This window comes from Mastacembelus armatus, chromosome 23 (assembly GCF_900324485.2).
Source record: "Mastacembelus armatus chromosome 23, fMasArm1.2, whole genome shotgun sequence".
Classification (NCBI taxonomy): domain Eukaryota; kingdom Metazoa; phylum Chordata; class Actinopteri; order Synbranchiformes; family Mastacembelidae; genus Mastacembelus; species Mastacembelus armatus.
The window spans coordinates 14832471-14860238 of NC_046655.1; the positions used below are offsets into that span (position 1 = coordinate 14832471).

A 27768-nucleotide genomic window follows, 5' to 3' on the forward strand; every position below is an offset into this window, starting at 1 on the left:
ATATGTGTATATTTGCTGACCATTCTCCTAGTATATTAATATTAGTTATTATATTATATTAATGAGAAAACTAGAAAGATATACTGATGTAATGACATGGGAATAATCACTTTTATTCAGCTGTAACTTTCCTGTGCAGTGCTGTAGACTATAAACCATCTTTGTTTTCTACTTTGAAAATGTATAACCAGTCAAATTCAGTTTTCTTCATGCCAGAAAGTAAGTTCAGCTAATAATTCGTTACTGAATTACTGACTGCATTTATGCCTCATATATTTTTTCTGTCACTCATGTGGGTTATATTTTAAAGATGAAAACTGACTACAGGACTTTTTACCAGTTTAAATGCCAATAATGATACAGTGTAAGTGGTAAAACTAATGCCTTGTTACTGAATAGATTTTTATTTCACTCTTCTGGGTTATACTTTTAAAGCTTATGAACGATCCAATCTGATTTACCAGTTTACATTCATTTGATTTTTCTGTGTGGAGCGAGGCTTCTGTTTAGTAGACGATCTCTGCTCTCCGCTGCCCTCCAGCCCGGTAGCAGCCGCTGTGCGCGACGTCAACGCGTTTAACGCCGTTAAACACGGAGGAAACAGGATCACACGGGGCTTTTCGGCTGAAATCACGACTGTTCTCCAGGAGAGCCGGGAAGAAATTCCTCCAGTGCAGCAGCGGGAGTTCATCACTGCAAACCCCGGGATTGGAGCTCCGATCGCCGGGCAGAGGCGTGCGCACGGCCCGTTATTTCACGGATGTTTGTTGGGCCGGAGCGAAACATGGAGACTGGTGGAAACATGGAGAGTCCAGGTAAACTTTTCTCATTGCGTGGCAGGACGAGAGACAGACAGAGCGGTCAGTCAGTCAGAGAGACAGACACAGACAGACAGACAGACAGACAGACAGACACACAGACAGACAGACACACAGACACACAGACAGACAGACAGACACAGAGAGACAGACAGACAGAGACAGGCAGACAGACAGACTTGTGTGGGTATGGACTGTCTTTGTGTTCAAGACAATTAAAACACAATGAAAACATAATTTAAGCTGCCATCTCTCCTTTAGTTCAGGACCAAACTTCATTATGAAAAGAGTAAATTTGCAGTCCCAGTATTTAAAATTGTTCTTACCTCAGTTAAACACATTGGTAAGTTTAGTTTAGTAGGTTAGTAGTACTTTTGAGATACCTGTATGTTACTGTAGTTTCTTCTACTTTTTCACTTCCCTTTTTCCCTGTTAACTAAAGCTGTAAACGTAAAGTATGAAGTGCAGTATTTTCCTCTGAATGGTAATAAAAAATAAACTGCAACTGCACAGTGAGTACTTTAACTTTGCAGTAGTAAACCAAATACTTTGTAGAAAGTACTCTGGTGATATGTTTGTTTCTAAGCAGTTGTGTTTCCTGAGCAGTATCTTAAAGACAGAGCCGTTGTAACCATACCAATGTACGATGTATCACCTTAGAGAACTAATGTGATTCTGTTTAACGTTCCAGTGTTTGCAGTGTGAACAGCTCACTCAGCTAAGATACACGCAGCTCAACCAGGAAACGTCCAGAACCATGGCCGACAGGCTGTTTAGTTTATCGGCCAACAAGCGCATTGTTTCAGGCCTGCTGGTCAACCTGCTGTCCTCCATCTGCATTGTCTTCATCAACAAGTGGATCTATGTACACTATGGCTTCCCCAACATGACGCTGACCCTGGTTCACTTTGTGGTCACCTGGCTGGGACTCTACATCTGCCAGAGGATGGATGTGTTCTCTCCAAAAAGCCTTCCCGTTCGCAGGATTGTGTGGTTGGCTTTGAGTTTCTGCGGCTTCGTGGCCTTCACAAACCTTTCCCTGCAGAACAACTCAATAGGGACGTACCAGCTGGCTAAAGCCATGACCACGCCCGTCATCATCCTCATCCAGACCACCTACTACAAGAAGACCTTCTCCACCAAGATTAAGCTGACCCTGGTACAGAAAGCTTGCACCATGTTATGGATCAGATTTGGGCAGATTTAGATGTGAAGATGGTAAAAGACGGAGAGTGCCGAGTGTTTATGCTGTTTCGACAAGCTAATGCTCAGTAATCAAACTGGTCTGTCTCTGCAGGTACCCATAACATTAGGGGTGATCCTGAACTCGTACTACGACGTGCGGTTCAACCTGCTGGGGACGGTGTTTGCAGCGCTGGGAGTTCTGGTGACATCGCTTTACCAAGTGGTGAGTAACTATCCTCAGTGAAAGGACACTGCTCCAAGACAGGAAGTGGTTTTTTGGGAGATTGATAAAATGAACATCTGTCTCTGTCCTATGTCTCAGTGGGTGGGGGCTAAACAACATGAGCTCCAGGTGAACTCCATGCAGCTTCTCTACTATCAGGTATGACTCTACAGCACAGACATAGTCACAGCAGTAGTACCAGTAATTTGATATTGATATCAGTGTCATTCCCTAGAATATTGATACTGCATCTCCTTGTGTTAGGACTTGTGTTCCTGTATCTCAAACATAATGTGTGAACTGATCTGGTTGGTTTTGCACCAAACTTGATTTGATATTCTGTTCTCCTTCATTTGGGAACTTTTGGCTTGTCTAGACTTGGGACTTGACTTGGATCTTGTTGATTTTGACCTGAGACTTGATTTGGGACTTATTCTACTTGGTTTGGGACTTGGAACTACCGGATTCAGACAAATCAGGGAAAAAATACAAACTGCTGCAAATTTGCCAATATGGAAACAAACCAAGTCCTATTATGTGTGATATCGTTGTGATCTTATATGCGATGTTACGACTGTGAAGTTAACTCAGTGACTTTGGTGTCAGGCTCCTCTGTCATCAGGATTCCTGCTCTGTATCGTTCCTGTGTTTGAGCCTCTGACTGGAGACGGAGGAATCTTTGGACCCTGGTCTCTGCCTGCACTGGTCAGACACAAACATAACACACTTAACACACGTATGGCAGATCCAGATTCCGTGTGGGCCAGAAGGTTTTGGGATTGTGATTTTAAATTTAAATTAAATCTACAGGCTCCAGGTTTATACTGTAAATACTGTCGTCTCGTTTCCCAGGTGACAGTGCTGTTCTCTGGTGTGGTGGCGTTCCTGGTCAACCTTTCCATCTACTGGATCATTGGAAACACGTCGGCAGTCACGTATCCTCCATTACACAGGGGCCCAAAGAGGACTCTGGGGGTCTAAAGGCTGCTTTAAAGGTCTTTTGCAGGGTCTGAGGGCTGTGGGAGCAGATTTATAGTCTTACTGGGGGAGTTACTGAACTTGTTGAGGAGGGCTGTGACTCTCATGTGGTGGTTTCTAGGGGAGATATGGGGGGTTTTGTTTTTCTAGTTAGATTTGGTCTCTTTTTTAATAAGGTTCCAGGTTTTCTTGAAAGTTTTATTACAGGTTTACCTGAGATGCAAATACATAAGACTGAATGGGTTTAGACCAGTTTTGTATTTGTTGTTGTTTCCTGACTCTCTCTCCAAACAGCTACAACATGTTTGGGCATTTTAAATTCTGCATCACTCTGATTGGAGGATACCTGCTCTTCCATGACCCGCTGTCACTCAACCAGGTGAGTCTCACTGTGCTGCTCTGACGATTAAAAACCAACAACCTTCTGGCTCCGGCTCCAACCCTCTTTCCTGTGCTCAGGCGTTGGGGATCCTCTGCACTCTAGCGGGTATCCTGTCTTACACTCACTTCAAGCTGATGGAACAGGAGGAGGGGAAGAGCCGTCTCACTCAAAGACCATAGGTTGACTGACCTGTCAATCAGCTGCAGGGACTCTTACTATTGGCTGCCTACAGTATGACCAGTCAGAGACTTCATTACAGTTTTTTATTATATTCGGAGTATTTTTTTAGGAGAACAAATGATTTCATTGTGGTTCCCCGACAGGATTAAATGTGTATAACGTCAACAACACCTCCATTGCTCTTCACACTCTTCCCATGGTTCTTTGCTCAACAAAGAGCCATATCTTTCCAAGGGAAACTGAAGCTCTCATGCTGGCAACTGGACATCCCAACTTTATAAGCTGCTGGTACAAAAATTAAAATCTCTGTTATTCTCGGCAACAACACAGACAGTGCCATCTCTGTTTGTGCAGAGCTATATATTTTTTACATAGATACAGAAAGTGAAATACTGTTGCTGCGATTACAGGATGGACAGAGGTCACGGTGTTGGTGGACTTTCAACAGGCAGCAAACCTTTATATGCTGCTGGAGGCAGATGGTACCATTAAACCTATATGATAATAATAGTAAGGTTATCAGGAAATGAGGACTGTAGCTTCTGGTTGTACCATAGAAAGGAATGGCAGCTCAACGCAGTCACTCAAAACAAAGTGTTTCAACATAGTGCATCATCTTTTGTGTGTTTCTGCTTGTTTCTGCTCAGAGCAGAGATAGTGTTGAGAAATACCCAACACTGGGCACTGAACTCTACACTGGAAAGACCTTTTCTCGGGTCACATCCAGAAAGGATTTTTTTTCATGGCATGCAAACATATTTGCTTTAAAGAGTCAGTGGAATTCATGTTATTGCCAATTTATTTTATCAACTTGCAGTTAATTATAATTCATCTGCTCAGCTGCTCCATTCATTCTACATGAAACAGACTGTCCAGTGGTTTACACTGCAGACACAAACGAGGGCCTGTGTTTAAAACTTGTTTGAGTTTGTAGTGACTGTAAACCAAAAACCTGAACCTGACCTTTAATTGACCGGAATACTGACATAGAAAGACCCTGTCCCCACATATGAGGTCAACAGCCCCCAACAACAATAAGTGTCTTAAAACGTAAGGAGTAAACGAGCAGCAGTGTGTAGAGATTAAGACCTGGTCACCCAAGGAGGAGGTACTACAAGCTAACACCTACTATGCTAACTTTTCTTTTTATTGTTTACTTCCACCACTTTTTTTCCTTTTCAGGACTTAACATCATTTCATGTAGTTACTGGGGGTTCGGGTTAGCCAACGAGCCTTTACGCTCAGCTGCTAACAGGACAAACGTTCACACAAATCTGTGAATTGACTCCTGTTTCAATAAACCATTGCTCTTTTACGGAACTGGTTATACTGGGACATACGGGGGCTAAATCAAATTTGGTGTGTGGTGCAACACATGTAATATACTGGTAACTCTCAATTTTGATTCCACATCTTCATTTTCTAAAAGGTCAGGGAGGTGGAGGTCAAAGTTCAAAACAGTCACGTGACTTGAAATCTAAGGACGTTTTAAACTTTACTTCCATTACAGAAACCAGTGAAGTGATGTGCTGCAGCTTCACCATTAATGGTTTGGATGTACCAGGGCAGAAATGTCTTATTTTCACTCCACTTGTGTTGAACATGTTCAGACTGCTGAATAAAAACTGCTGTAGTGACTGTCCAGGTGTTTATGTTGTTTCTCTGCTGATTGGCAGATTGAGAAGAGCTTCCATGGATGCAGACATGTAGTGTTAGAAGAACCTTTCAAACCCTTTTCTTAAGTAAATATATTAATACACTTACTTAATACTTAATCTAGAAATGCTCCATTATGAGTTAAAGAGTGATTATAGAGTTAAAGTGTAACAGTAACAAGTTAGTAAATCTGCTGTTAGTGAACTATTTTAATAACCACACCTAAAATGCAGTTTCCCTGTGAACGGCTCTTCTGTTCAGCTTTCCTGCAGCGCTGAGCTGAGCTGAGGTTTCAGTACCACCTTAGTGTGTGTTTCAGCTGCACCGTGTCAATAAGCTACAGTCCCTTTGCTTCACACACACAGACACACACAAAGGGTGGCTGTGCTGGACATGAATGAGTCAGTGGAAATAGTGTGTTTAAAAATATCTGTGGTCTCCTGAGAGGGAAAAAGTGGGAGCTGCTGTAAAACAACCTCATAAAGAAACTTCTGTTTCTACTGAAACCTGTCCAGGGTGGACCCCTGCCTTCCACCCAAGGAGAGCTGGGATAGGCTCCAGCAGATCCCCGTGACCCTGGTTAGGAATAAGGGGGTAGAGATGATGGATGGATGGATGTTTCTACTGAAGGTCTGTTTGGTTCAATTTACAACTTTAATAAATAAGATTATTGTTGGAGCTTAGTTATTAAAATTGCACAACCCTCCTAATACACAGGACACTTTGTAAATATTGTATTTAAATTAAGTGAAATAAAATGTAAATGAGATGAGATAAACTTTACTAATCCAGAAAAGGAAAAATCAGGATCAAAATATAAATACTTTATCAGAAATGTTATTAAAAATAATTGATCTACCTGCCAACAGAGGTTTTTTAATTGTCATTCCAGCCACATAGCGTTCCCCAGAACCCCAGCTGGTACATATAACAACATGAGACTACTAATGTACAAAAGAAACACAAGACTACACTATACATATACGTACATTATACATAAAGTGCCATTTATAACAAACCAAACTGCTGGAAATATTATTTTTATTATTTTACAGTGCAAAAAACTGTTTTTTTTTGGTCTGTAACTAATTCTTACATAGAATATTAGTGTTTCAATCTACAAAACGTTTTGCAATAAAATTCTTAATGTTATCAGTGATCCCATAAATACAGTCCTGACATCTATAACAAACCAAACTGCTGTTTTTCAATTGTGCACAAACTTCACTACAGACTGGGTAGGAGCCATAGACATTACCTGTAACTGTGACACAATTTCACATATTACAAAATATACTGTTATTTTTGTTTGAATAATACTGTGAAAATATAAAACAGATGAATATAAAATCACATTTCTGTTAAAATGCGATTTATAATAAAGATATTTTCAGTAAGGCATATTGTCAGGTACCAACAGGAAAGGGTCCTTCTGCGGTTCATACGGAAACTAACGACCGATGATTGTTTTGCTAACGTTGCTTTAGCAGGTAACATTTTGAATTTATAACAACAATTACACGGAAATATGAAACATTTGTGCTGTATTTCATTGCAGATACACAATCTAAGGACTTAGCAAACACTAACTGTCACTTTAGCGGTGTCACGACATTTGTTTATGTTGGTGTCGATTCAAGCGGCCCAGCTAAACACATTAGCTGAGCTATTGCTAACACTCGGTTTGTTGTGAATTTGTGCGCACATCTAAAACCTTAGTGTCCTTACAATAATATACCACAGGTACTTTCCTTTGTGGTTAAACGGAAACTAACTCATCAGCTATATCAGTAAAATAAATGAGAGCTAACATTAGCATGCTAAGCTGGGCTAACGTTCGGTAAGCTAGCTAGCTAGCGACTTTTGCAACGAAGCATCTGCGTGGGTGTTTGATTAGTCAATTATTGTTTGAAAATATGATTAGAGAATTATATTGTAATTTATGCTGTCACGCGACTTGTTAGGAGTCATGTCATCAGCGATTCGTCGATTGATGAAGCAAAATAAATCTGATTAGAAACTGTTTTAGAAGTTGAATCACCACAACAGTAACTGCACTACCGGAAAATGGTTTCGGCTTCTGAAATATAAAGGTTAGCCGTTAATGAAAACAACTGTTGGTTTGTTTAGTTTAACACTAAACACGAGTCTTGTTTCCTCAGTATGCCTGCTGAACGCAAGCGCTCAGTAAACATGGATGAGAAAGATGTTTGTGGCGTCAGTAACAAAGAAAAAGAGAAGGACAGAGATGGTGAGAGAAGACCAGCGTCTGCCCGAGACAAAGCCAAGGATGAGGCCAAAATGAGTGGCAAAAAAGACGTCAAGGAGGAGAAGAGAAAACGCCTAGAGGAGGAGAAGAAAAAGAAGGAGGAAAAGGAGCGAAGAAAGAAAGAGGAGGAAAAACAGAGAGCGGAGGAGGAACAGAAGAAGAAAGAGGAGGAGGAGAAGAGGCAGCAGGAGGAACAGGAGAGGAAGCTTCAGGAAGAGGAGGCCAAAAGGCAACGTGAGGAGGAGGCAGCTCTGCTGAAGTAAGTGATGCTGAAGTTTGCTCTTGTCATTCCTTTCTGTTAAGTATCACATGGTGGAGTCACTTTGAAAACTCTGAACAAACTCTAGCAGATTCTTTGCATCACCTACATTTGTAACCAGGAATATGCAGTAGATTGACAGCTTCTTTATATCCAGACATGGCTGATCTTAAAAAGCCCCAAAGGGAACTGATGCAGTTTGTCGCACAGCCTGTTAACCCTCTCTTTACTGTTATCCTCCTTTCATTGTGTGTGTGCCTCATTTTTTCAGGGAAAAGGAGGAAGGGCATCAGCTCCACCAGGAGGCCTGGGAACGTCATCACTGCAGGAAGGAACTCCGCAGCAAGAACCAGAACGCCCAAGAGGGTCGGCCCGAAGAGGCATTCTTCAGCCGACTGGACTCCAGCCTTAAAAAGAACACCGCCTTCGTCAAGAAGCTGCGTACACTTACTGAACAGCAGCGAGACTCACTCTCCAATGACTTTGCTTCGTTGAACCTCAGCAAGTACATCGGCGAGGCCGTGAGCTCTGTCGTGGAGGCCAAACTGAAGATCTCTGACGTAGGCTGTGCCGTCCATCTCTGCTCACTCTTCCACCAACGCTACGCTGAGTTTGCTCCGCTGCTGTTACAGGCGTGGAAGAAGCACTTTGAAGCAAGAAAGGAGGACAAGGTGCCAAATGTGAGCAAGCTGCGCACAGACCTACGCTTTATTGCTGAGCTCACCATCGTTGGCCTCTTCACAGACAAAGAGGGCCTTTCCCTGATTTATGAGCAGCTAAAGAACATTATTGGGGCCGACCGGGAGACGCACACTCATGTGTCGGTGGTAATCAGCTTCTGCAAGCACTGTGGGGATGACATAGCTGGTCTGGTGCCACGCAAGGTAAAAATGGCTGCTGACAGGTTTGGTTTGACCTTCCCCCCAAGCGAAATAATCAGCACAGAGAAACAGCAGCCCTTCCAGAACCTTCTCCGGGAGTATTTCACATCCCTCACCAAACACCTGAAGAAGGACCACAGGGAGCTGCAGAACATAGAGAGGCAGAACAGGTCAGTATCTGACCACACATAACGTTTTCAGCTTCTTGCTCCACAGGGAATAATGGTCCTTGGTCAGAACCTGAAGACGTCTTAACATTTTCTCTTCATTAGGCGCATCTTACATTCCAAAGGGGAGCTGAGCGAGGACAGGCACAAGCAGTATGAAGAGTTTGCCACTTCGTACCAGAAGCTGCTCGCCAGCACACAGTCTCTGGCTGATCTGCTTGATGAAAACATGCCAGAGCTGCCTCAGGACAAGACTGTGCAGGAGGGTGTGTGGCCTTCCTCTGCCAGAATTATGATCAAATTAAAAATGGTCTTTGAAGTTGTAAGATATTTGTTTTTTTATTTTGACTGCAGTCAGATAGTGACTCTAGTGAGGTGCATGTGTGTGCATCATATTTTGGTGTATATGATGTTGTTATCTCTCTGCTCTCTCAGAGCACGGTCCTGGCATTGACATTTTCACACCTGGTAAGCCTGGAGAATACGACCTGGAGGGAGGGATCTGGGAAGATGAAGATGCTCGTAACTTCTATGAGAACTTGGTGGACCTGAAGGCTTTCGTCCCTGCCATCCTCTTCAAGGACAATGAGAAGAGCAGCCAGGGCAAAGATAAGGACGATGCCAAAGGTATATTTAATAAACAGTAAAGAGATTCATCAGTCTGTCAGAGTTTCATTCTGACCATGCTGCTGTTGCTGACTGCTTCAGATGGCAGAGAGGGGAAGGATGCAGCCAGCGCCACAGAGGAGCTGGAACTGGAGCTGGAGGCTCTGGACATCGCGGATGAACCTCTTGAACTCGAGGGACCAGATGAGGCAGAAAATGAAGAACTGGCCAAAAAACTGCTGGATGACCAAGGTAAATATGACATCTGCACTTAAGTGTGATGGTAGTTTATGTTGGTATAAATTCTTTTTTTTTTTTTTTTTTTTTTTGTGGATTTTCATAAACCTTTTGTTATGTGCAGAACAAGAGGATGAGGAAGCGAACACAGGCTCCCACTTGAAGCTAATAGTGGACGCCTTCATCCAGCAGCTCCCCAACTGTGTCAACAGGGACCTCATAGACAAGGTGACAAGAAACAAACCAGAATGGCTGTTTAATGTGGTGTCCATATTGTTTGTAATGTATTCTAGTACCGTTGCTCTGTGTGGAGATGAGTTGGCCTAAAGAAAAGGATATAGAGGGGTTTTTTTGTTATGTTGCTACCTGATTCACATTTCTGAGCTCTTTGTTGACTTGCACAGGCTGCTATGGACTTCTGCATGAACATGAACACCAAATCTAACAGGAGGAAGCTGGTCCGCGCCCTCTTCACTGTCCCCAGGCAGAGGTAAAGCAGTGGAAATATATCAGTATACCATGACCTGTGGTGTCTTGATTTGTTTGTCATGCTCAAAACCACACTCATCATGTTATGTAATAGTAATGGCTCAATAATTTACTCCTTCCTCTTCTTGCAGGTTGGATCTTCTGCCTTTCTACTCTCGCCTGGTGGCAACTCTGCATCCCTGCATGTCAGATGTGGCTGAGGACCTGTGCTCCATGCTGAAGGGAGACTTCAGGTTCCATGTAGGTCCTCTGTTTGTTGTGTCTGTTAAATAATACACTGCGGTTTATTATGAGAATTTGGGCCTGAAACAAACTCTATACCAGCAAGTCGGACACTAACAATCAAGTCCATTTGGTTGATGTAAGAAGGAGGACTGTGGTGATTCTTTTTTCTCTCTTTTAATTAAACATTCACACCAGGATGACACTGTCTTCTTTCATCCTATGAATGACAAAAGTTTTATACATTTTTTTAAAAAGTGATGTTTCTGCTTTTAGATACGGAAGAAGGACCAGATCAACATTGAGACAAAAAATAAAACTGTCAGATTTATCGGGGAACTGGCCAAGTTCAAGATGTTCTCAAAAACAGACACACTTCATTGTCTCAAGGTGGGTGAGAGGTTTCTGTCCTAGATCTCATATCTAGGACCTTTGTTACCTTTGTTACCTTTGTTACCTCAGAGCTGGTGTTTGTGTGTTTTCTGATCCGTTTCTATAACACACTCGCCTGTAACTGAATCCTGGTCTGGACAAGAAGCTGCTGACTGAGGACAAAAGCTTCTAGTTTGTGTTTTCCTACAATCTGAGTCCAGACTAGTCCAGAGAAGTAAAATTCAGAATAAATTACTTTTAATGCAGAGAAGGTGAAAGTACTTTTTAAAGCCTTGACTAGTGTCTCAGCTATTTATCAGCTCTTCTCACATCTGGCTGGTGGACAATAAAGGAAGTTAACCCTCCTTTAGTGGGAAGTTTCACCTGAAGCTGAATGATTTAATGTGTGTGTTTGTGTGGCTCAACAGATGCTGCTGTCAGATTTCACCCATCACCACATAGAGATGGCCTGCACACTGCTGGAGACCTGCGGCCGCTTCCTCTTCAGGTCCCCAGACTCTCACCTGCGCACCAGTGTTCTGCTGGTTAGTACACATCATCATCATCATCACCACCACCACCACCACCACCATCACCACAGTGGCTCACTTGTGTTGAGCCCAGGACAGTAATAGAATACAGGAAAGAAAAGCAGAGCTAAACACACTGTATGACAAAGATAAACACTTGTTATGGCAGCAGCTTATTCAGGAGGAGTTTTATGTTTTAAGTCATTTGTCAAATCATCTGTCCTGCATTTCAGGAGCAAATGATGCGTAAAAAGCAGGCGCAGCATCTGGATGCCCGCTACGTGACCATGGTGGAGAACGCCTACTACTACTGCAACCCCCCGCCCATGGAGAAGACGGTGAAGAAGAAGCGTCCGCCGCTGCAGGAGTACATCCGCAAGCTGCTGTACAAAGACCTGTCCAAGGTCACCACAGAGAAGGTTCTGAGGCAGATGCGTAAGCTGCCCTGGCAGGATCCTGAGATCAAGAGCTACCTCATCTGCTGCATGGTCAACATCTGGAACGTCAAGTACAACAGCATCCACTGTGTGGCCAACCTGCTGGCTGGCCTGGTGGCCTACCAGGAAGACGTGGGTATCCATGTGGTGGACGGAGTGCTGGAGGACATCCGGCTGGGAATGGAGGTGAGGAGAGAAAAAAAACTGCACGGTCAATAAATCAACTCTGATGTGGTAATACTCAGTAATGCTGAGACGGTGAATGAATCCCTTAACAAACACTGTCATGGCTGCACGATCAAAGCACGTTTACTCACTTTCACTTTCTGATGATTAACATTTGTGTGTTTTGACATGAATACTTAAAACTGAGTTTATCAGTTTTTCAAATACAGTGTACTAACACAGATTAAACTACCCAAGAGTATATAAAGTAGTTAAATGCTTCTTTGGTGGATATGCATCAAAAATACTAACAGTCCAATAATATAATGTATAATTATAAAGCTTTTTGCTAATACTTTTGTACATTTACTTAAGTAACCTTTTAAAGCCGAGTATTTTCTGGTCTATGGATACTTTTTCCATGATTGCACTACTGTTCATTTCCAGGTCAACCAGCCCAAATTCAACCAACGGCGGATCAGCAGCGCCAAGTTCCTGGGTGAGCTCTACAACTACCGCATGGTGGAGTCGGCCGTCATTTTCCGCACCCTCTTCTCCTTCATCTCCTTCGGTGTCAATCAGGACGGCAGCCCCAGCCCTCTGGACCCTCCAGAGCACCTGTTCCGCATCCGCCTGGTCTGCACCTTGCTCGATACCTGTGGCCAGTACTTTGACCGCGGCTCCAGCAAGAGGAAGTTGGACTGTTTCCTCATCTACTTCCAGGTATGTCTGCTCTTAGTACTGGTCCCAGTCTGTCTTTGATTTTTTTTTTTTCTTATTGTCAAAAGGTGCATTTATTCAAGCGTTACTGTGTCACTCTTCCTTCAGTGAACACCAGGGGGCACTGTTGCACTGTCTTAATTTGTATAAATCATCTGCTACTCTGACTTTGAAATGGGAGAAGTGAAAGAGAAGCAGCTGTTTACAGGCTTCATGTTTTTTTTTTTTTTTTTTCACCTCTGATAGACTTTTTGGAGATATTCAGTCTTTAATGTACTTGGCATGTAGGTTGTTCCAAACATCTTGGACACACACTGACTCCATGATGCTGAGATCAGGGCTGATCAGGGCTTTGTGGAACCTGCACCATCTGCTGCAGGACTCCAGAGTTTTTCAGGACTGATGTTTGAGCTTGTTGTCATGGTGCAGAATGAACTTTGGGCGAATGAGTTTGTGTAATGGATAAGAATCTAAAGTTTGCACAGAGCTCTGAGCAGGTGTGTCTCACAGAAGATAATCGGACAGATAAAGGCTAAAGGAAGAACATGTTGTTGTGTGTTTTCAGCGGTACATCTGGTGGAAAAAGAGCCTGGATGTGTGGACCAAGGACCACCCGTTCCCCATCGACATTGACTATATGATCAGCGACACCCTGGAGCTGCTCAGACCCAAGATGAGGCTCAGCTGCTCCCTGGAGGAGGCCACCAAGCAAGTCACTGACCTGGAGAGGGAAGTGCTCATCAAACTAGGTAGGGGTGAATCAGTGTGTGCATATCTGAGAATGAATGCAGGAAGCACTTGTCTAGATCTGGCATGTAGTGACTGCATGTGTGAAGGGTGTGTGTGTGTGTGTGTGTGTGTGTGTGTGTGTGTGTGTGTGTGTAGCAGCCAGTCTGTCCGGCTGAGCCGCTCTGTCGTACCGGCTGAGCTGCATTCCCTGGTGTCTAGGACAATGGCTGTGCTGCTCTTCACTGGTTTATGTGTCAGGCAGGTTCAGCTCAGCCAGTACATGCACGAAAGACCCAGTCAGCACAGAGGGTTTAGGAATGATAATTGTTCATTAAAATCAATGACGAATGTCACAGTTTTATTTCTGTGGCTCACCCAAACAGATTTGGCTCCACCAAAAATGTTATTTATGTTTTTGTGTCATTCTTTTTATTTTAAGTCAGGATGACACACGTCATCTGTTTCGCTGGAGTGATTAATTGGCTGACAGAAATAAAATAATTATGGAAGAAAAAATGCCAAACATTCTTTGGTTCCACTTCTCAAATGTGAGAATATGCCGATTTGCTTTGTTTTATATCTTTGTACACTGGACAGCTGTTCACTCTTTTTGCATAGAACCTGGTTTTAAGGTTTTCTCACTATCAGATTAGTCCAGTGACATTGTCTGTACATCCAGGTCTAGAAAAACCTTTAAAAGTTTTAAATTCAGCTTCTTAAGAAAACATGAAAAGTTTCTTATAATTCTTATAGAACTGTTGTTGTTTACCGGAGGAATGACTGGTGACTTTCATTCAGTTTACATATGTGAGGTTTGCATCAAGACAGACCTGAAGGAAAATGAACCTGTCCTACAGGCTGAGTGCGTTCCTGTGTTATAACCTGTAATAAATGCACAGACCTGCTGCACAGGTTAATGTGGATTTTCAGTTAAATGACCAGGGAGAGGAGAAGAAGTTTGTGTATCAGGTGTATTTTCTGTACAGCGTGCACAGCTCAGCCTGACCGCAGCACAGGAACCCTGGCTTTGTTTAACAGTTTCAAGGTGTAGACTTGGAATGTGCAGAAAAATGTAAACACCAGCTCCACCCAGTGACAAAGTGCCACTACTGGACAGACTGGTTACCAGTATTGGAGTCGCATTAGTTTGGATTCATTTTTGGACTGCTCTGTAATTGTTTTGTGATTTTAAACTAGTTATTTAAAGTAGTCTATGAGAGGTTTGGAAGGGAAAAATGACTCTGGTGGAACTGCTAGCCTCTGTGTGTGTGTGTGTGTGTGTGTGTGTGTGTGTGTGTGTGTGTGTGTGTGTGTGTGAGCGTGCGCGTGCCGACGACAGACGGAGTGATGAGCCTAATAGGGGCCCCTGAGCTAAACACTGGCACCGTTGTTTTACCTTTAATCCTTCAGCGTCAGGCACATTCCTCAGTGCCTGAGCCACGGAGGACCTGATCTTTAACTTCAGCCTGCCTCACTTCATTCTTTGCCGTCACCACAGTGGAATTACTAGGTGCTGTAACAACCTGCACTTATCGACCAGGTTGACCGGTTCCACAGAAAACACACTAATGAAACAGTCATTCTCTTCTGAATATTTGCTCTATTTCTGAGGCTTTTGTTCGAGCGCTGTTCTCCTGGGTTGGGCTTGGCTTAGAGGCTTTGAACTCATCTGTCATAACCTGTGTGATTACATCCTTTTTCCTCCTTAATACGTTACGTCTTCAGAGAAATTAGTGTTAGTTCCTGTGTGCTGATATGTCATGTTGTGTGTTTTCCTGGAGGCATGGCCATGGAGAAGGACGGGCGCTCCAGTGCCATGAGCGAAGGGGAGGTTCTCGATGAGGAAGATGACGATGGTGATGATGATGAAGAGGGAGGTGCCGAGACTGAGGAGCAGTCGGGCAATGAGAGTGAAATGAACGAACAGGAAGAGGATGTGAGTTCATCATGTGTTGTGATCCAGCTCTCCAGAGCTTTCAAATCCTGATCACCTGTCACTGTTGTGTTGGTGAAATGATGTAACTGGTTCACACCCAGTAATTACGTCTTTCTTCAGTGCTACTTTGAGGCTGGGGAAGCCTCTGAAACCCTTTTTAGAGCTTCGCGAGTCACTAAAGCCACTGAAGCACCGACTATTGTGTTGGCCTCCACCAGATAAAACCAGATATTGTGATATGTAAAAATTCTGACCTTAAAGTTCGACATGTAGCTGTTTAAACCTGCTTGATTGTAGTTAGTGATGTCAGTGATCTACCAGTCGATGAACAACTTGACCTTCATCTTTATCCATCCTTAGCTTTATCTTTCTGTTTCTCGCTTTGGCTGAATTCATAGTTAACAAGCTGTGATGCTTCTCTCATTCCGCAGGAAGCCTCCGAGAACGAAGAGGAGGACAGGGAGGAAGAGGAGGAGGAGAACACAGACTACCTGACCGACTCAAATAAAGAAAATGAGACTGATGAGGAGAACAATGTAAGACCGTATTCAGGCATGAATAGTGATGTTCACATTTCAATTTAGACACACGGACCAGTGTTTTGAACAACCTCACTGTGGCAGCAGGTTGGATAAATTTAGATTTAGTGTTAAGAAAAACGTCGTATTAATTTAAATGTTTTGTGCGTTTCCTGTCTCTGTGTAGGAGGTGACCATCCGTGGCGGTGGACTGAAGCACGTGGCCTGCGCTGAGGATGAGGACTTCATTCAGGCTCTGGATAAGATGATGCTGGAGAACCTGCAGGTATGGCCTCAGCTAAAACGTGTGTTGTGTATGGTAATGTATTAAAGGCTAGGGTCACAGTCAGGTCTGCCTTTTAGCTATACCAACTGTTTTCTGCTGAAACAAACTTCCCCTGGGTGGACTCTTCTTCCCATGGTGAAAACACGCGCTGACCTGTGTTTTGTCACTGCAGCAGCGAAGCGGCGAGGCGGTGAAGGTGCACCAGCTGGATGTGGCCATTCCTCTGCAGCTGAAGAGTCAGCTGAAGAAGGGTGGCGTCGGGCAGCCGTGCATCGGGGAGGGAGACTCGGACATCTCCGACACCATGCAGTTTGTCATGCTAACACGGAAGGGCAACAAGCAGCAGGTAAAGTTCTTCACGAAGGACAACAGCTGTGATCCTTTTCAGGCATGGAATACCGAACATGGCTGGCTTGGTAAATGTTAACTTAACGTTGAAGTCACAAGGTAGTTTTTATTTTTACCTGTAGTCCAGAGCAGCAGCTTCCATCTTGTCTTCTTTACTTGTTGAGGATCTAAGGGACCCAGTGGTGTTATTAGGACACACAGGTCCAGAAATGCACACAGAAACAGGACTGGAGAACAGTTATAAGCAGTGTATGTGTGACTGGCTCCGTCAGAGTCCAGGAATAATGTTGACTCTGGTTGTGAGAGTGTGGGTGGGTGGTGGTGTGTGTTGTGCTCTGTGTGAGGACCAGTGTCAGTTGTAGTAGTGAGGACCTTTCTGCTTTATGAGGACACTTTTGTAGGTCCCCATAAAGGACTGTTTAAAGGTTCAGGCCTGCAATAACAAAATTCTCTGGAGGTTCACCTGAACATTGTCATGTCGTCTTTTTGACTTTGGATCAAAATATCAATCAGTCTTAGACTAGGACTTGGTCTGCTGGTTAGGAGCTAGAGAATATATTATGTCAGTAGCTCGAGTTGGATGTGTGTGTTTATGCAGAGGTGGAATGTGTGGTTTGAGGGCAGAGACTGTAGGGTGTGTCCAGCTCTCAGCCACGGCTCGGACGTTCAGTGCACCGGCCTTCACTCTGTTTAAAGAACAGCTGCCAGATACACACACGCGGAATCACCTTTCATGTGCACGTTGTGGAGGAAGACTCTGGGTGTGTGTGCATGGAAAATGACATTTCTCTCTGGTAACACACACAGGTGTCCTTACTGCTACATAGGTTCTGCTCTGTTCCACAGGACTAACACTGACCACCTGTTTGAAACACACACATCACAACTCAATTCCCCACATCACAAAGTTTATCCAGTCCACATCCCAAATATATTCAGGTTTGTACCGTAAGGCAAAAAGGCAGTAAATGCTCCCAACTGAGAACCTGAGCCCAAAAATACAAAATGGACTTAGGGACCTATAGCTTTAGCTAATCAGAATTATCAGAAAACCAGAAAAGCCTGATTTGTGTTCGTTGTTATTGCTCTGTGATCTTACACATGTGTTTCTGATCAACAGTACAAGATCCTGAACGTGCCTCTGTCGTCCCACCTTGCGGCGAACCACTTTAACCAGCAGCAGGCTGAGCAGGAGGAGCGCATGAGGATGAAGAAACTCACCCTGGACATCAACGAGCGTCAGGAGCAGGAGGACTACCAGGGTAGGGCATGATGCTGCATGTGAAGCGTCAGCAGCTCTGTGATGAGAAAAATCAAAACTCATCAGTGTTTTCTCAGTAGATGATCTGAACCTTAAAACAATAGTTTCACAGGAGATTTTTTTTGCAGAGTTGGATAAGAGGTTTTGTAGCTCTCTAACTTCTGCAGCCAGGTAGACTGGAAACTCAGAAACTGCTTAGCCAGAAATCGGCCACTAACAAAAATAATGAAGCTCATCAATTAACATGTTAAACCTCATTTGTTTTAATATGTTAAAAACTGAGATAAAACCAGTGGATGTGGCAGAAACAGGGAGCTCTGACCTGCTCAGACCTGGTCACATAGTTTTTAAAGTCTCTGTTAGAGAAAGACCTTCCTGTCTAACGTAGATAAACTTATTCTTTATTTCCTTCAAGGACAAATTCCATTACATCCGTTACTGAACTATAGTGAAATGCAAGATGCTTCTTATCAACAGTTGTTCATCAGGTCAAGCAGCTAAATCAGTTTCTGTTCAATTGTACTTAAGTCTAAGATGTTTCCTCAGTTTTCTGTAGTTCTGGTCTTGTTGTTGTCATGTCACATGTTGTCAGAGATTGTTATTCTTCATCATCATCGTGTTCGTTGTGATTGGACCATGATCTTACAGAGATGATGCAGTCCCTCGCCCAGCGTCCAGCTCCAGCCAACACCAACCGGGAGCGTCGGCCTCGCTACCAGCACCCTAAAGGCGCCCCCAACGCCGACCTCATCTTCAAGACTGGAGGAAGGTGAGATGTGAGCCCCAGGCGTTGACGTGCTCACTCTGAAAGTTGGATCAGGGCTCGGTATCTCATTATGAGCTGACCTCGCCTCGTTGGTTTCTCTTTGAACAGAGAAAAGAACAGGAAGTGAAAAGAAGCAAGACAGGAAAGATGAGCAGCAGAGAACCCACATATGTGATGGAGTAGATTAAAGCTGTTTCCAAACCTTGTCGACTCAAATATCATGACCAGACATGAAGCATCAGGAAGTTAGTTTAAAAAACAGAAAAGGTTTTGTTGAGTTCCTGTTTATATTTGCACTTTTAATCGGTTCTGATTTTCAGGTGGTCAGAGTTTAAGTGAGATCATTTATTTATTTATTTATTTTAAAATTTCTAGAAATAAAGGTTACTTAGAATTTCATACTTTACTGTCATCAGCACCACCTTGTGTGTTTTTGCTTTTGTAAATTGGAACGTGAACATGTATTGATTAGATATAAATGCATTTATTCAAAGTATTAAACCACAAAAACACAGATTCATTGAGCAGCCACAGGCAGGAGCGTTATGTTGTTTGTCCAGAGACACAAAAACACAGTGCTGTCCTCACTGTTACACACATATTTTGGCAGGTTAATCCATGTTTTGCATGTAGGTTTTTAATATGGGAAGGTAATGAAAGTTGAGGCACATATTCATTTATTGGATTAGCCCTGAGCAGATATTCAAGGCTGGTGGTTTTATTATTTATGTGTGTATGAAATAACATTAATGCTGTAGTGCTTATCAGCTGAACCTGCAGCTCTGGCATTATGGCGCTTTATCATCAGCTTCAGATGATTGTTTAGTATCCACAATACAACTTTATAGTTTTGGTTCACTCTCATAATGTTGTTTTCAACCTGTCCAAGCCTCTTTTTCCAGAGCTGCTGCTCTAAAAAGCTACTGTCCTCTACCTGCCCAGCAGCAAACAGCAGACAGACACAGTCAGAGATGAGCATTTAGCAGCTAAAGAGCCAAAGATTTCCCTGGGGAGGTGGTGGAGACCAAACCCAGAGCTCGAACGGAGCGAACACTGGGCACTCTCTGCTCCACATGACCCATCATGTTTCTCTGTAGCTGCTTGGTGTGGAAATAAGCAAAACTTTAAATTTGTCAGTGTTAATGTGGCTCGTCCTGACTGTCTCCTCCCTCCCGGACAGATTTAAATGTCATGACTTTTGTTTTGCTGACAGTTTTTAGCACTAACCTCAGCTCTCTTGACTCCTTCACAATAAAAGCCACTCTTTCACCAGGTAAATGCTTTTAATGTGATTAGCAGCTTTATCCATCTCTGATGTCGCAGTAGGAAAATAAACACTGAGGCTGATGTCAGTGAGAAATTTAGCTTCACCTGTGACACTGGTTTCACGGCTGAGGACTTGCTCAGCACCTCTACAGTAAATGTCCTGCTCTGTCCTCCAGGAGACGCTGATCGGAGTCTGGGCCCAGGCTGAGTGAGCGAGCAAGACAGTGAATGAATGAGCAAGCAGGAGAGAGAGAGAAAGAGAAGATCAGAGGGGAGACCGGCCTAAAACAGGGAACAAGTCCTCCAGACGCCTACTGCTGATGCCGGGACAGACCAAACCCCGGACCTGAACACACAAACTTACGCTGCTGAGGGGCCCGGAGCCCGAGGAGGAGAGACAGAAGCGGGAACCTGGGTCAAAGGTCAGGGTTCGGACAGATGGCTGTCTTTTCTTTTTGTCTGTTGCCTGAGATGACAAAAACCACTGTCTGGACCAACTACACAGATGACTGAACTCCTGACCGGCCTGATGGCGAGACGCAGTGGAAGGCGGGTCACACAGATCACCTCCAGCCGCCACACCCGCTGGAAGAGAAAGTGACTCATATTTAGGGGTGAAAAACCTGCGAGTGGACAGATTTTACCTGAGACTAGCAAGAGATACGTTAATAATTTTTGATTTCTGGAGTCAGGAGCACGTTGTTTCATCTGCAGAAAGGCAGCGCTGAGGCAGGGCAGGATGAAGAGGTTTCAACACCGGTGTGTTCAAAGACACTTTGCCCAGTGATGCAGACGATGAACGATGGTCTGTACACACAGGAATCAAAGGTGGCAGATGGTACGCCGCTCCTGTCGATTCAGAGCGGTGTCGCACATCTTCAGATTATTCTCAATATCGATAATTTGCAAACCAGTCAAAGCAGTTTCTGCCCATCAGCCATTTGCAGCTGCACTTTCTGGTGTTTCACTGCCTATTATATTCCTATTATATACCACAGTACATGAGTTGATGGCGCTTCATTTCACGGCTGTGTAATGTCCTAATAATCTTCCTAGAAATGTAATTATAGAGTCGGTGATTTGTGTTTAGATGTTGAGTAGATCTAAATCGATTCATCGATTGACAGGAAAATAATCAGTGGTGTTTTGTTTTTACCATATTCCTTCTATTATAATCCAGTATTTGCCACCTACTTTTCTGTCAGTCTCCTAAAATGAGCTGGTATTTAGCTGGAACTTAATAGGGTATTTATAAGAATGGCCTCCACAGCTTGGAGGATGTTAGTTGCTACAGTTCTTAAATTTTCTTCTTGATGTTTTGGGGAAAGAAGGAAAGAAAGTGATGTAGTGACATGAAAAATCATTTCTGAGCAGACAGGCAGCAGCTATACCCCAAAAAAACCAGCTCTGAATTGACACATACGACAACAAGCCCTTTTGCTTTCAGACACTTTTCCATCTCTGCGTCGTTCAGACCCGTGGAAGATCTGAAGACCTGAGAGCATCATGTGACCTGCTCACTGATGGACACCTGAGTGAACACATTCATCATTTTTCCAGCTTCAGTCCTGCCACAGTCTTTTGTTTCCTGCAGCATCTAAAAGTTAGTTCTGGTGATATTCCACTTTTTTTGGGGTTTGTGTCGTGTAAACCTGTTTTTTGTTTTTGGGATAAGTTAATAACCGTGTGCCTGAGTCTCCTTTAGTGATGATGGAAACAAAACTGTTGTAGATGAATTTGTCCAGTTGAGTCTGTAGATGATAAATACACAGTATATTCTGCTGCATGGGCTTTTCCTGCACCAGCTCTTTGTCTTTTGTGGTAAAGCGTCTAGCAGTGGTTTTGGCTTAGGTCGTCTGTGTCTAGGTGCAGAACTGTTGCTGTTTTCCTGCAGGTGAAAGAAAAAGCAGCTGACAGCTTTGTGTCTTGGCTAATGACAGTTCAACATTATCACAATAAATATATGAAGACCATGGTTGTTCCTTCTTCAGATCTGTGACTGAGGTCAGTCGTGTCTTTGTGGCGTTTGCATGTCTAAGAGGGTGTGCCTGTTTGTCGAGGTCTAATTATAAGGCACCATAAGTATTTCCTCATTTCCCGCCTGGTCTCTTCTCTAAACGCTGCCTATGGAGAACATTGCAGCACACAGCTATGTTGGGCTGCGATGGGCAAACACCTGTTGACCCTGTTACACCTGAGGGCTCCATTATTACAGACCAAGCAGCACTCCAGCTGGAGTGGCAGTAACAAATTTGATCATCTTTTCAAGCAAAAATACCAAAACTTCACTGGTACTAGAATCTTCATGGGAAGATTTGTTGAAAACTCAATGTCGTTGGGTTTTTGACTCTTAACAAAAAAAAATCACAGTGAAAACATCAAATCTATCATTTACAGAAGTTTTCAGACTCAGTACTGTATAGAAGGCCCTGGAACAGCAGACTGAGCTACAGGGGGGATCTATAAGCCTCTCACACCTGGATTTGAACAGTTTATCTCATTCTAAACACTTTCCTCCTGCTCTCAGATCCTCTAAATGCTGTTCAACAAACCCCCAGCAGCTCATCTGCCTTTTCCTCAGTGTCCCAGTCTGACTGATCAGTCTACAGAGTTCTTGGACTTCATGTCCCGGTTTCTGTCTTGACAGTAATATTAATTATCTTACATAGGAAAGTAATAGTCTACATTATTAAATATGAATGAATTCAATAAAACAAGAATTTATCTTTAGTTCATTTTTATTATCAATAAAATAAAATATCTTCAGGTCCATAAAGTTGGTGTAGTACCGTTAAAGGTCTGAAGTGTTGGAGACTTTGTTGGAGAGGTTAGCTGAAAAAAGAAAATCAAAAAATGTTTTAAAAGTTTTCTCATCTGGACATCAAAGGAGCAAAGGAGACGGGTACAGCTGGAGACCTCATGTCTACAGGTGTGCCAATTCCTTTATATGCAAATGTGCAAATACTCCAATCTTTTCATTGTTTTTCTCCTTTTTAAGAGAGGGTAACTTTATCTTCTCTATGAATCTGCCATGAAGTAAAATCCAAGAAAGCCACACCAACAGTGAAATGTTCAGGTGTAATTTCATTAATACTAGACATGTTTGACTCCAGAGGTGATATTATATTATGACTGTGTAATGTTGTAGCTGCAGAGTATTCTTGTATTACATATGTTATTAGGTTTAGGAACTAGAGCTAAGTGAAGATTTAGAAACTAAAACTAGTAAAGGTTTAAGTACACTAAAACTTTGTGGTTATGTTCAGGCACTAAAACTTCAGGAGGGGCCTCCTGGGTACAGGAGGTCTCAGAAATGTTTCCTCATTTTTTCTTTGTCTGAGGATCATGATTTATTTACATGTAGCTTTAAACAGACATTTAGTCTGTTTTTCAAGTAACAAAGCTAAAAAGTGCAACAATATCCACTACCAGTCAAAAGTTTGGGTTCATTGCAATTTTTCCACCACAATTTGTTGATTTTATGTTGGCATTTAAGTACTGCAAGGCAGCAGATTAACCTTAAATGCCACACAGCAAAGTGATGTCCCAACATTTGTTGGGTCCTGAAAACAAACTGTTACTACAGCCTCTGAAGGCTAACCTGGACAATACAGCACAACAGGAAGCAGTAGTGTATACTGCTATTATGGTGAGGAAAAGGCAATTAACAAAGGCGGTCAGGATAATGACCCTTCCAGGCTGTGTTAGAAAATGATGGTGGAACAACAGCACAGTCTCCAGATTCTCCAGGTGAAGGGTGAATGCAAAGAAAGCTACAAGTGCAGGTGATTTATAGGAACCTCTGCAACAACATTGTCTTTCCCTACAGCATAAGATCTATGTTTAGCTTATGAAAGAGTCAAAAATGTTGATTACATTTACTTATATTCTGTGATTTTCTATTATTTCTAAAATGCTTACTTGTGTTATGGTCTCATTTACAGCACAATGAGACATTACACTAAACTACGTCCATGTTTGTAACAAAGTTTTTTGACTGGTAGTGGAAGTGTTTATCCCCACATTAGTAGCAAAGGTCTGTCTGTTATAAAACAAATAGGCCTGGATTCCTGCAGTCTAAGTAGGTTTTAAAAAACACCCACCTCCTCCCATTCTGCCATCCCTGGACATAACGAGCCCCCCCCCTAAATGTTCAGTTTTATTCTCACCCTGTTGTGGCTCACTTGGATTTCATTTCACTTTTAGCAGATTTGTTTACAGAACACGAGTTATCATCCATCCATCCATCCATCCATCCATCATCTACACCGCTATCCCTGTAGAGGATCGCGGGAGGGCTGGAGCCAATCCCAGCATGCATTGGGTGAGAGGCAAGTCCCCCCTGGACAGATCAGAGGTCTGTCACAAGGTTGACACACAGAGACAAACACTCACATTCACACCTACGGGCAATTTAGAGTCACCAACCAACCTAACGTGCATGTGTTTGAAATGTGGGAGGAAAAAAACCCGTGCAGACATGGGGACAACATACAGATTCAACAGGAAGTTCCAGGTTTGAACCCAGAACCTTCTTGATGTGACGTGACAGTGCTAACCACTTTCCACTGTGCCAGACAGTTACCCTCTCTTCTAAAGAAATAACAATCAGACACTAAAAGTAGTGACATGTTTTGACATCATTGGAAGTGACGTCCTCACCTCTGAAAATAGAGTTAGTCTGTTTGCCTGTCCATCAGTCTGTCCATCAGTCTGTCCTTCAGTCTGTCCTGTCTGTCTGTTCATGTCTCTCGCTTGTCTGTTCTTCTGTCTATAAGTGTTTTTGTCTGTCTGTCTGTCCATACATCCATCTGTGTCCTTCTATCTGTCCATCTCTTTGTCTGTCTGTCTTTGTCTGTCCATCTCCCTGTATGTCTTTGTCCATTTGTTTGTCTATCTGTGTCTCTATCTTTGTCTTTCTTTGTGTCTCTCTGTATGTTCATTTGTCTGTCCATCCGTCTGTGTCCATCTGTCTTTGTTGTGAGTCTCTCTCTTTTGATTTGTCTGTCGGTCTGTCTTTCTGCCTGTGTCTCTGTCTGTCAGTCTGCCTGTCTGTCCGTCTGACTTCCATGCTACAATTCCCAGAAAAAAGGTGCACCACTTCTGGGTCCCCATACGTAAAGTACGTCATTTGTAAAAAAACAAAAACAATCCCATGGCAGGCTTCCCAGGCTGGCTACAGCCTCCAGCCCGCTCTGTTTCTCATCACCCTCCCTCATACAGACTACCAGTCCCATGGCAGGCTTCCCAGGCTGGCTACAGCCTCCAGCCCGCTCTGTTTCTCATCACCCTCCCTCATACAGACTACCAGTCCCATGGCAGGCTTCCCAGGCTGGCTACAGCCTCCAGCCCGCTCTGTTTCTCATCACCCTCCCTCATACAGACTACCAGTCCCATGGCAGGCTTCCCAGGCTGGCTACAGCCTCCAGCCCGCTCTGTTTCTCATCACCCTCCCTCATACAGACTACCAGTCCCATGGCAGGCTTCCCAGGCTGGCTACAGCCTCCTGCCCGCTCTGTTTCTCATCACCCTCCCTCATACAGACTACCAGTCCCATGGCAGGCTTCCCAGGCTGGCTACAGCCTCCAGCCCGCTCTGTTTCTCATCACCCTCCCTCATACAGACTACCAGTCCCATGGCAGGCTTCCCAGGCTGGCTACAGCCTCCAGCCCGCTCTGTTTCTCATCACCCTCCCTCATACAGACTACCAGCCCCATGGCAGGCTTCCCAGGCTGGCTACAGCCTCCAGCCCGCTCTGTTTCTCATCACCCTCCCTCATACAGACTACCAGCCCCATGGCAGGCTTCCCAGGCTGACTACAGCCTCCTGCCCGCTCTGTCTCTCATCACCCTCCCTCATACAGACTACCAGTCCCATGGCAGGCTTCCCAGGCTGACTACAGCCTCCTGCCCGCTCTGTCTCTCATCACCCTCCCTCATACAGACTACCAGCCCCATGGCAGGCTTCCCAGGCTGGCTACAGCCTCCTGCCCGCTCTGTCTCTCATCACCCTCCCTCATACAGACTACCAGCCCCATGGCAGGCTTCCCAGGCTGGCTACAACCTCCTGCCCGCTCTGTCTCTCATCACCCTCCCTCATACAGACTACCAGTCCCATGGCAGGCTTCCCAGGCTGGCTACAGCCTCCTGCCCGCTCTGTCTCTCATCACCCTCCCTCATACAGACTACCAGTCCCATGGCAGGCTTCCCAGGCTGGCTACAGCCTCCTGCCCGCTCTGTCTCTCATCACCCTCCCTCATACAGTCTACCAGCCCCATGGCAGGCTTCCCAGGCTGGCTACAGCCTCCTGCCCGTTCTGTCTCTGAACACCCTCCCTCGTACAGACTACCAGCCCCATGGCAGGCTTCTTAAATTAACCATGAAAGTAGCTTTTTCCAGAAAAGGAAGTGGCGTACGTTACGTATGGGTACCCTGAAGTGATGGGCCTCAAGTCTGGGTCTCATTAGAGACCTGGAAACATGAGGTCTGCAGCTGGATCCTTCTCTTAACTCGTGTGACTCTGTCAACAGACGTGATGGTCGGGTGGGACAGTGACTCATGTGCGACCTCCCTGGCCCTCAGGGTGCTAATGACTCCAAGAGGCTAAACGCCTGGGAGTCAGCACCGGTCGGTCAGAACTTAAGAAGCCTCTCGGATGAGAGGTGAAACGCCTCAGAGTAGTCCAGGTGCCAACAAATAGCACTTCTGGGAAGACCATGACCTGGATGACTGAGAATCTCCACTTTGTGAAGTGAGGTTTACCACTTTAATTGGACCTTTATGGAATTAAAAGTCTTATCCATGACAGAAACATGTTTTCCTTGGTGTTTCTGTCATATAGGGAGTGAGGATTAATTACACTGTTTGACAGCTTCAAAAATGTACCTTCAGCTGACATTAGCATTCATTTATTTTGGTTCGCTGAAGGGTAAACAGTTTCACTTCCACAAAATGTATTGTCATTTAATCTAATACCAGATGTTAAAACCTGTAGGTCCAACCACGTTTCTATGAAAAAGAAAATAGAAAGATTGAAGGGATCTGCATGTCAGACTTCTTAACCTTCACTCAGCCAATTTTATAAGACACTGAGGGTTTGGTTGGTTTGTTTAGTGTTGGTGGGATTTTTACATGGAACAATTGTCCTCAGGTTATTTTTACCAGTCCAGGCCTGAATCCAACATGCAGTTCAACACCGTTAAAGTGTGGCTGAAGTTCAGGTTTTAGAGCTCGATCCAAATGTGTGTCAGAGCATAGCACCACAGAGCAAATACCTCAGTGTCAAATCTACTGGCTGTCAGAAAAATATATGAAGACTCCTCCTATTAGGTCCAGTCTCATGTCTGGCCACTAAGAATGGAACTATAATTTAGGATCACAGTTTTAGGGGGGGCAGAAGACACTGAATGTTCATTAGAGGACAATGAGCGGGCGTCTCTCTCAGTCCCAGGTACCAATAACCATGTCCCACTCAAAGGCAGAGCACACCAGACCCTCCAAGGCTGTTCTGGATTTGATCCATACTCTTGCTCCTGCATTCCTGTTAAATAAGGTTTCGTGCTATTATGCAAGAGCAGCAAACAGTGTTAAACACTGTGTTGCACACTGGGCCTGCTCCCAGTGGCAACCAGGCTAAGTACTCGTGGCTGAGCCTGCCTTAGGTTGTCCCGAGGTTCTGCAGGGGGGGATCTTACCCGTCATAGGCGAACAGTCTTCCATATTAGCCTGTTTTTTTAACTTATTTTTCTGTTATCTCTTTATTAAATTTGTCAATTTGTGTCCTGTGTTTCTGTGCTGTACAAAAACACAAGTCAGTGTTCTCGCACACCGTGCCTGCTCACAGTGGCGGTGAGGTCAGGTACTCGTGGCTGTGGGCCTCAGGT

At 44.0% G+C, this 27768-nt stretch overlaps 2 protein-coding genes across 7 annotated transcripts; both read left to right on the forward strand.

Moving 5' to 3' along the window:
* Nucleotides 1–558: 558 nt before the first annotated feature.
* Nucleotides 559–5408, forward strand: slc35e3 (solute carrier family 35 member E3). Of its 3 annotated transcripts, XM_026327467.2 has the most exons (8): nucleotides 562–815; nucleotides 1510–1977; nucleotides 2116–2226; nucleotides 2326–2385; nucleotides 2833–2931; nucleotides 3079–3161; nucleotides 3499–3583; nucleotides 3664–5408. In XM_026327467.2, the coding sequence occupies exons 2-8, from the start codon at nucleotides 1576–1578 to the stop codon at nucleotides 3763–3765; spliced, it is 942 nt and encodes a 313-aa protein (XP_026183252.1). In that variant the 5' UTR covers nucleotides 562–815; nucleotides 1510–1575; the 3' UTR covers nucleotides 3766–5408. The 3 variants fall into 3 exon arrangements, with proteins under 3 accessions (XP_026183249.1, XP_026183250.1, XP_026183252.1); XM_026327464.1 differs by having other exon boundaries at nucleotides 559–815; nucleotides 2833–3161; XM_026327465.1 differs by having other exon boundaries at nucleotides 559–815; nucleotides 1519–1977; nucleotides 2833–3161.
* A 1431-nt stretch (nucleotides 5409–6839) lies between these two features.
* upf2 (UPF2 regulator of nonsense mediated mRNA decay) lies at nucleotides 6840–21859 on the forward strand. 4 transcript variants are annotated; one of them, XM_026326777.1, is made up of 21 exons: nucleotides 6840–6912; nucleotides 7585–7950; nucleotides 8222–9001; nucleotides 9104–9264; nucleotides 9434–9625; nucleotides 9707–9856; nucleotides 9966–10069; nucleotides 10246–10331; nucleotides 10462–10570; nucleotides 10829–10942; nucleotides 11353–11469; nucleotides 11688–12077; nucleotides 12504–12779; nucleotides 13342–13525; nucleotides 15287–15441; nucleotides 15873–15977; nucleotides 16147–16245; nucleotides 16418–16591; nucleotides 17714–17855; nucleotides 18503–18623; nucleotides 20063–21859. In XM_026326777.1, the coding sequence occupies exons 2-21, from the start codon at nucleotides 7586–7588 to the stop codon at nucleotides 20070–20072; spliced, it is 3834 nt and encodes a 1277-aa protein (XP_026182562.1). In that variant the 5' UTR covers nucleotides 6840–6912; nucleotide 7585; the 3' UTR covers nucleotides 20073–21859. The 4 variants fall into 4 exon arrangements, with proteins under 4 accessions (XP_026182562.1, XP_026182564.1, XP_026182565.1 ...); XM_026326779.1 differs by having other exon boundaries at nucleotides 20066–21859; XM_026326778.1 differs by having other exon boundaries at nucleotides 6849–6912; nucleotides 7571–7950.
* The last annotated feature ends 5909 nt before the right edge of the window (nucleotides 21860–27768 follow it).

Bases quoted from the DNA above. Each gene is read 5' to 3' on its own strand.
- slc35e3 (XM_026327464.1), top strand. From the start codon at position 1,576: ATGGCCGACAGGCTGTTTAGTTTATCGGCCAACAAGCGCATTGTTTCA. The intron at 3,162-3,498 runs GTATCCTCCATT...CTCTCCAAACAG, and splicing joins GGAAACACGTCGGCAGTCAC to CTACAACATGTTTGGGCATT. The intron at 3,584-3,663 runs GTGAGTCTCACT...TCCTGTGCTCAG, and splicing joins ACCCGCTGTCACTCAACCAG to GCGTTGGGGATCCTCTGCAC.
- upf2 (XM_026326777.1), top strand. From the start codon at position 7,586: ATGCCTGCTGAACGCAAGCGCTCAGTAAACATGGATGAGAAAGATGTT. The intron at 9,265-9,433 runs GTGTGTGGCCTT...CTGCTCTCTCAG, and splicing joins GGACAAGACTGTGCAGGAGG to AGCACGGTCCTGGCATTGAC. The intron at 10,332-10,461 runs GTAAAGCAGTGG...CTCTTCTTGCAG, and splicing joins TTCACTGTCCCCAGGCAGAG to GTTGGATCTTCTGCCTTTCT.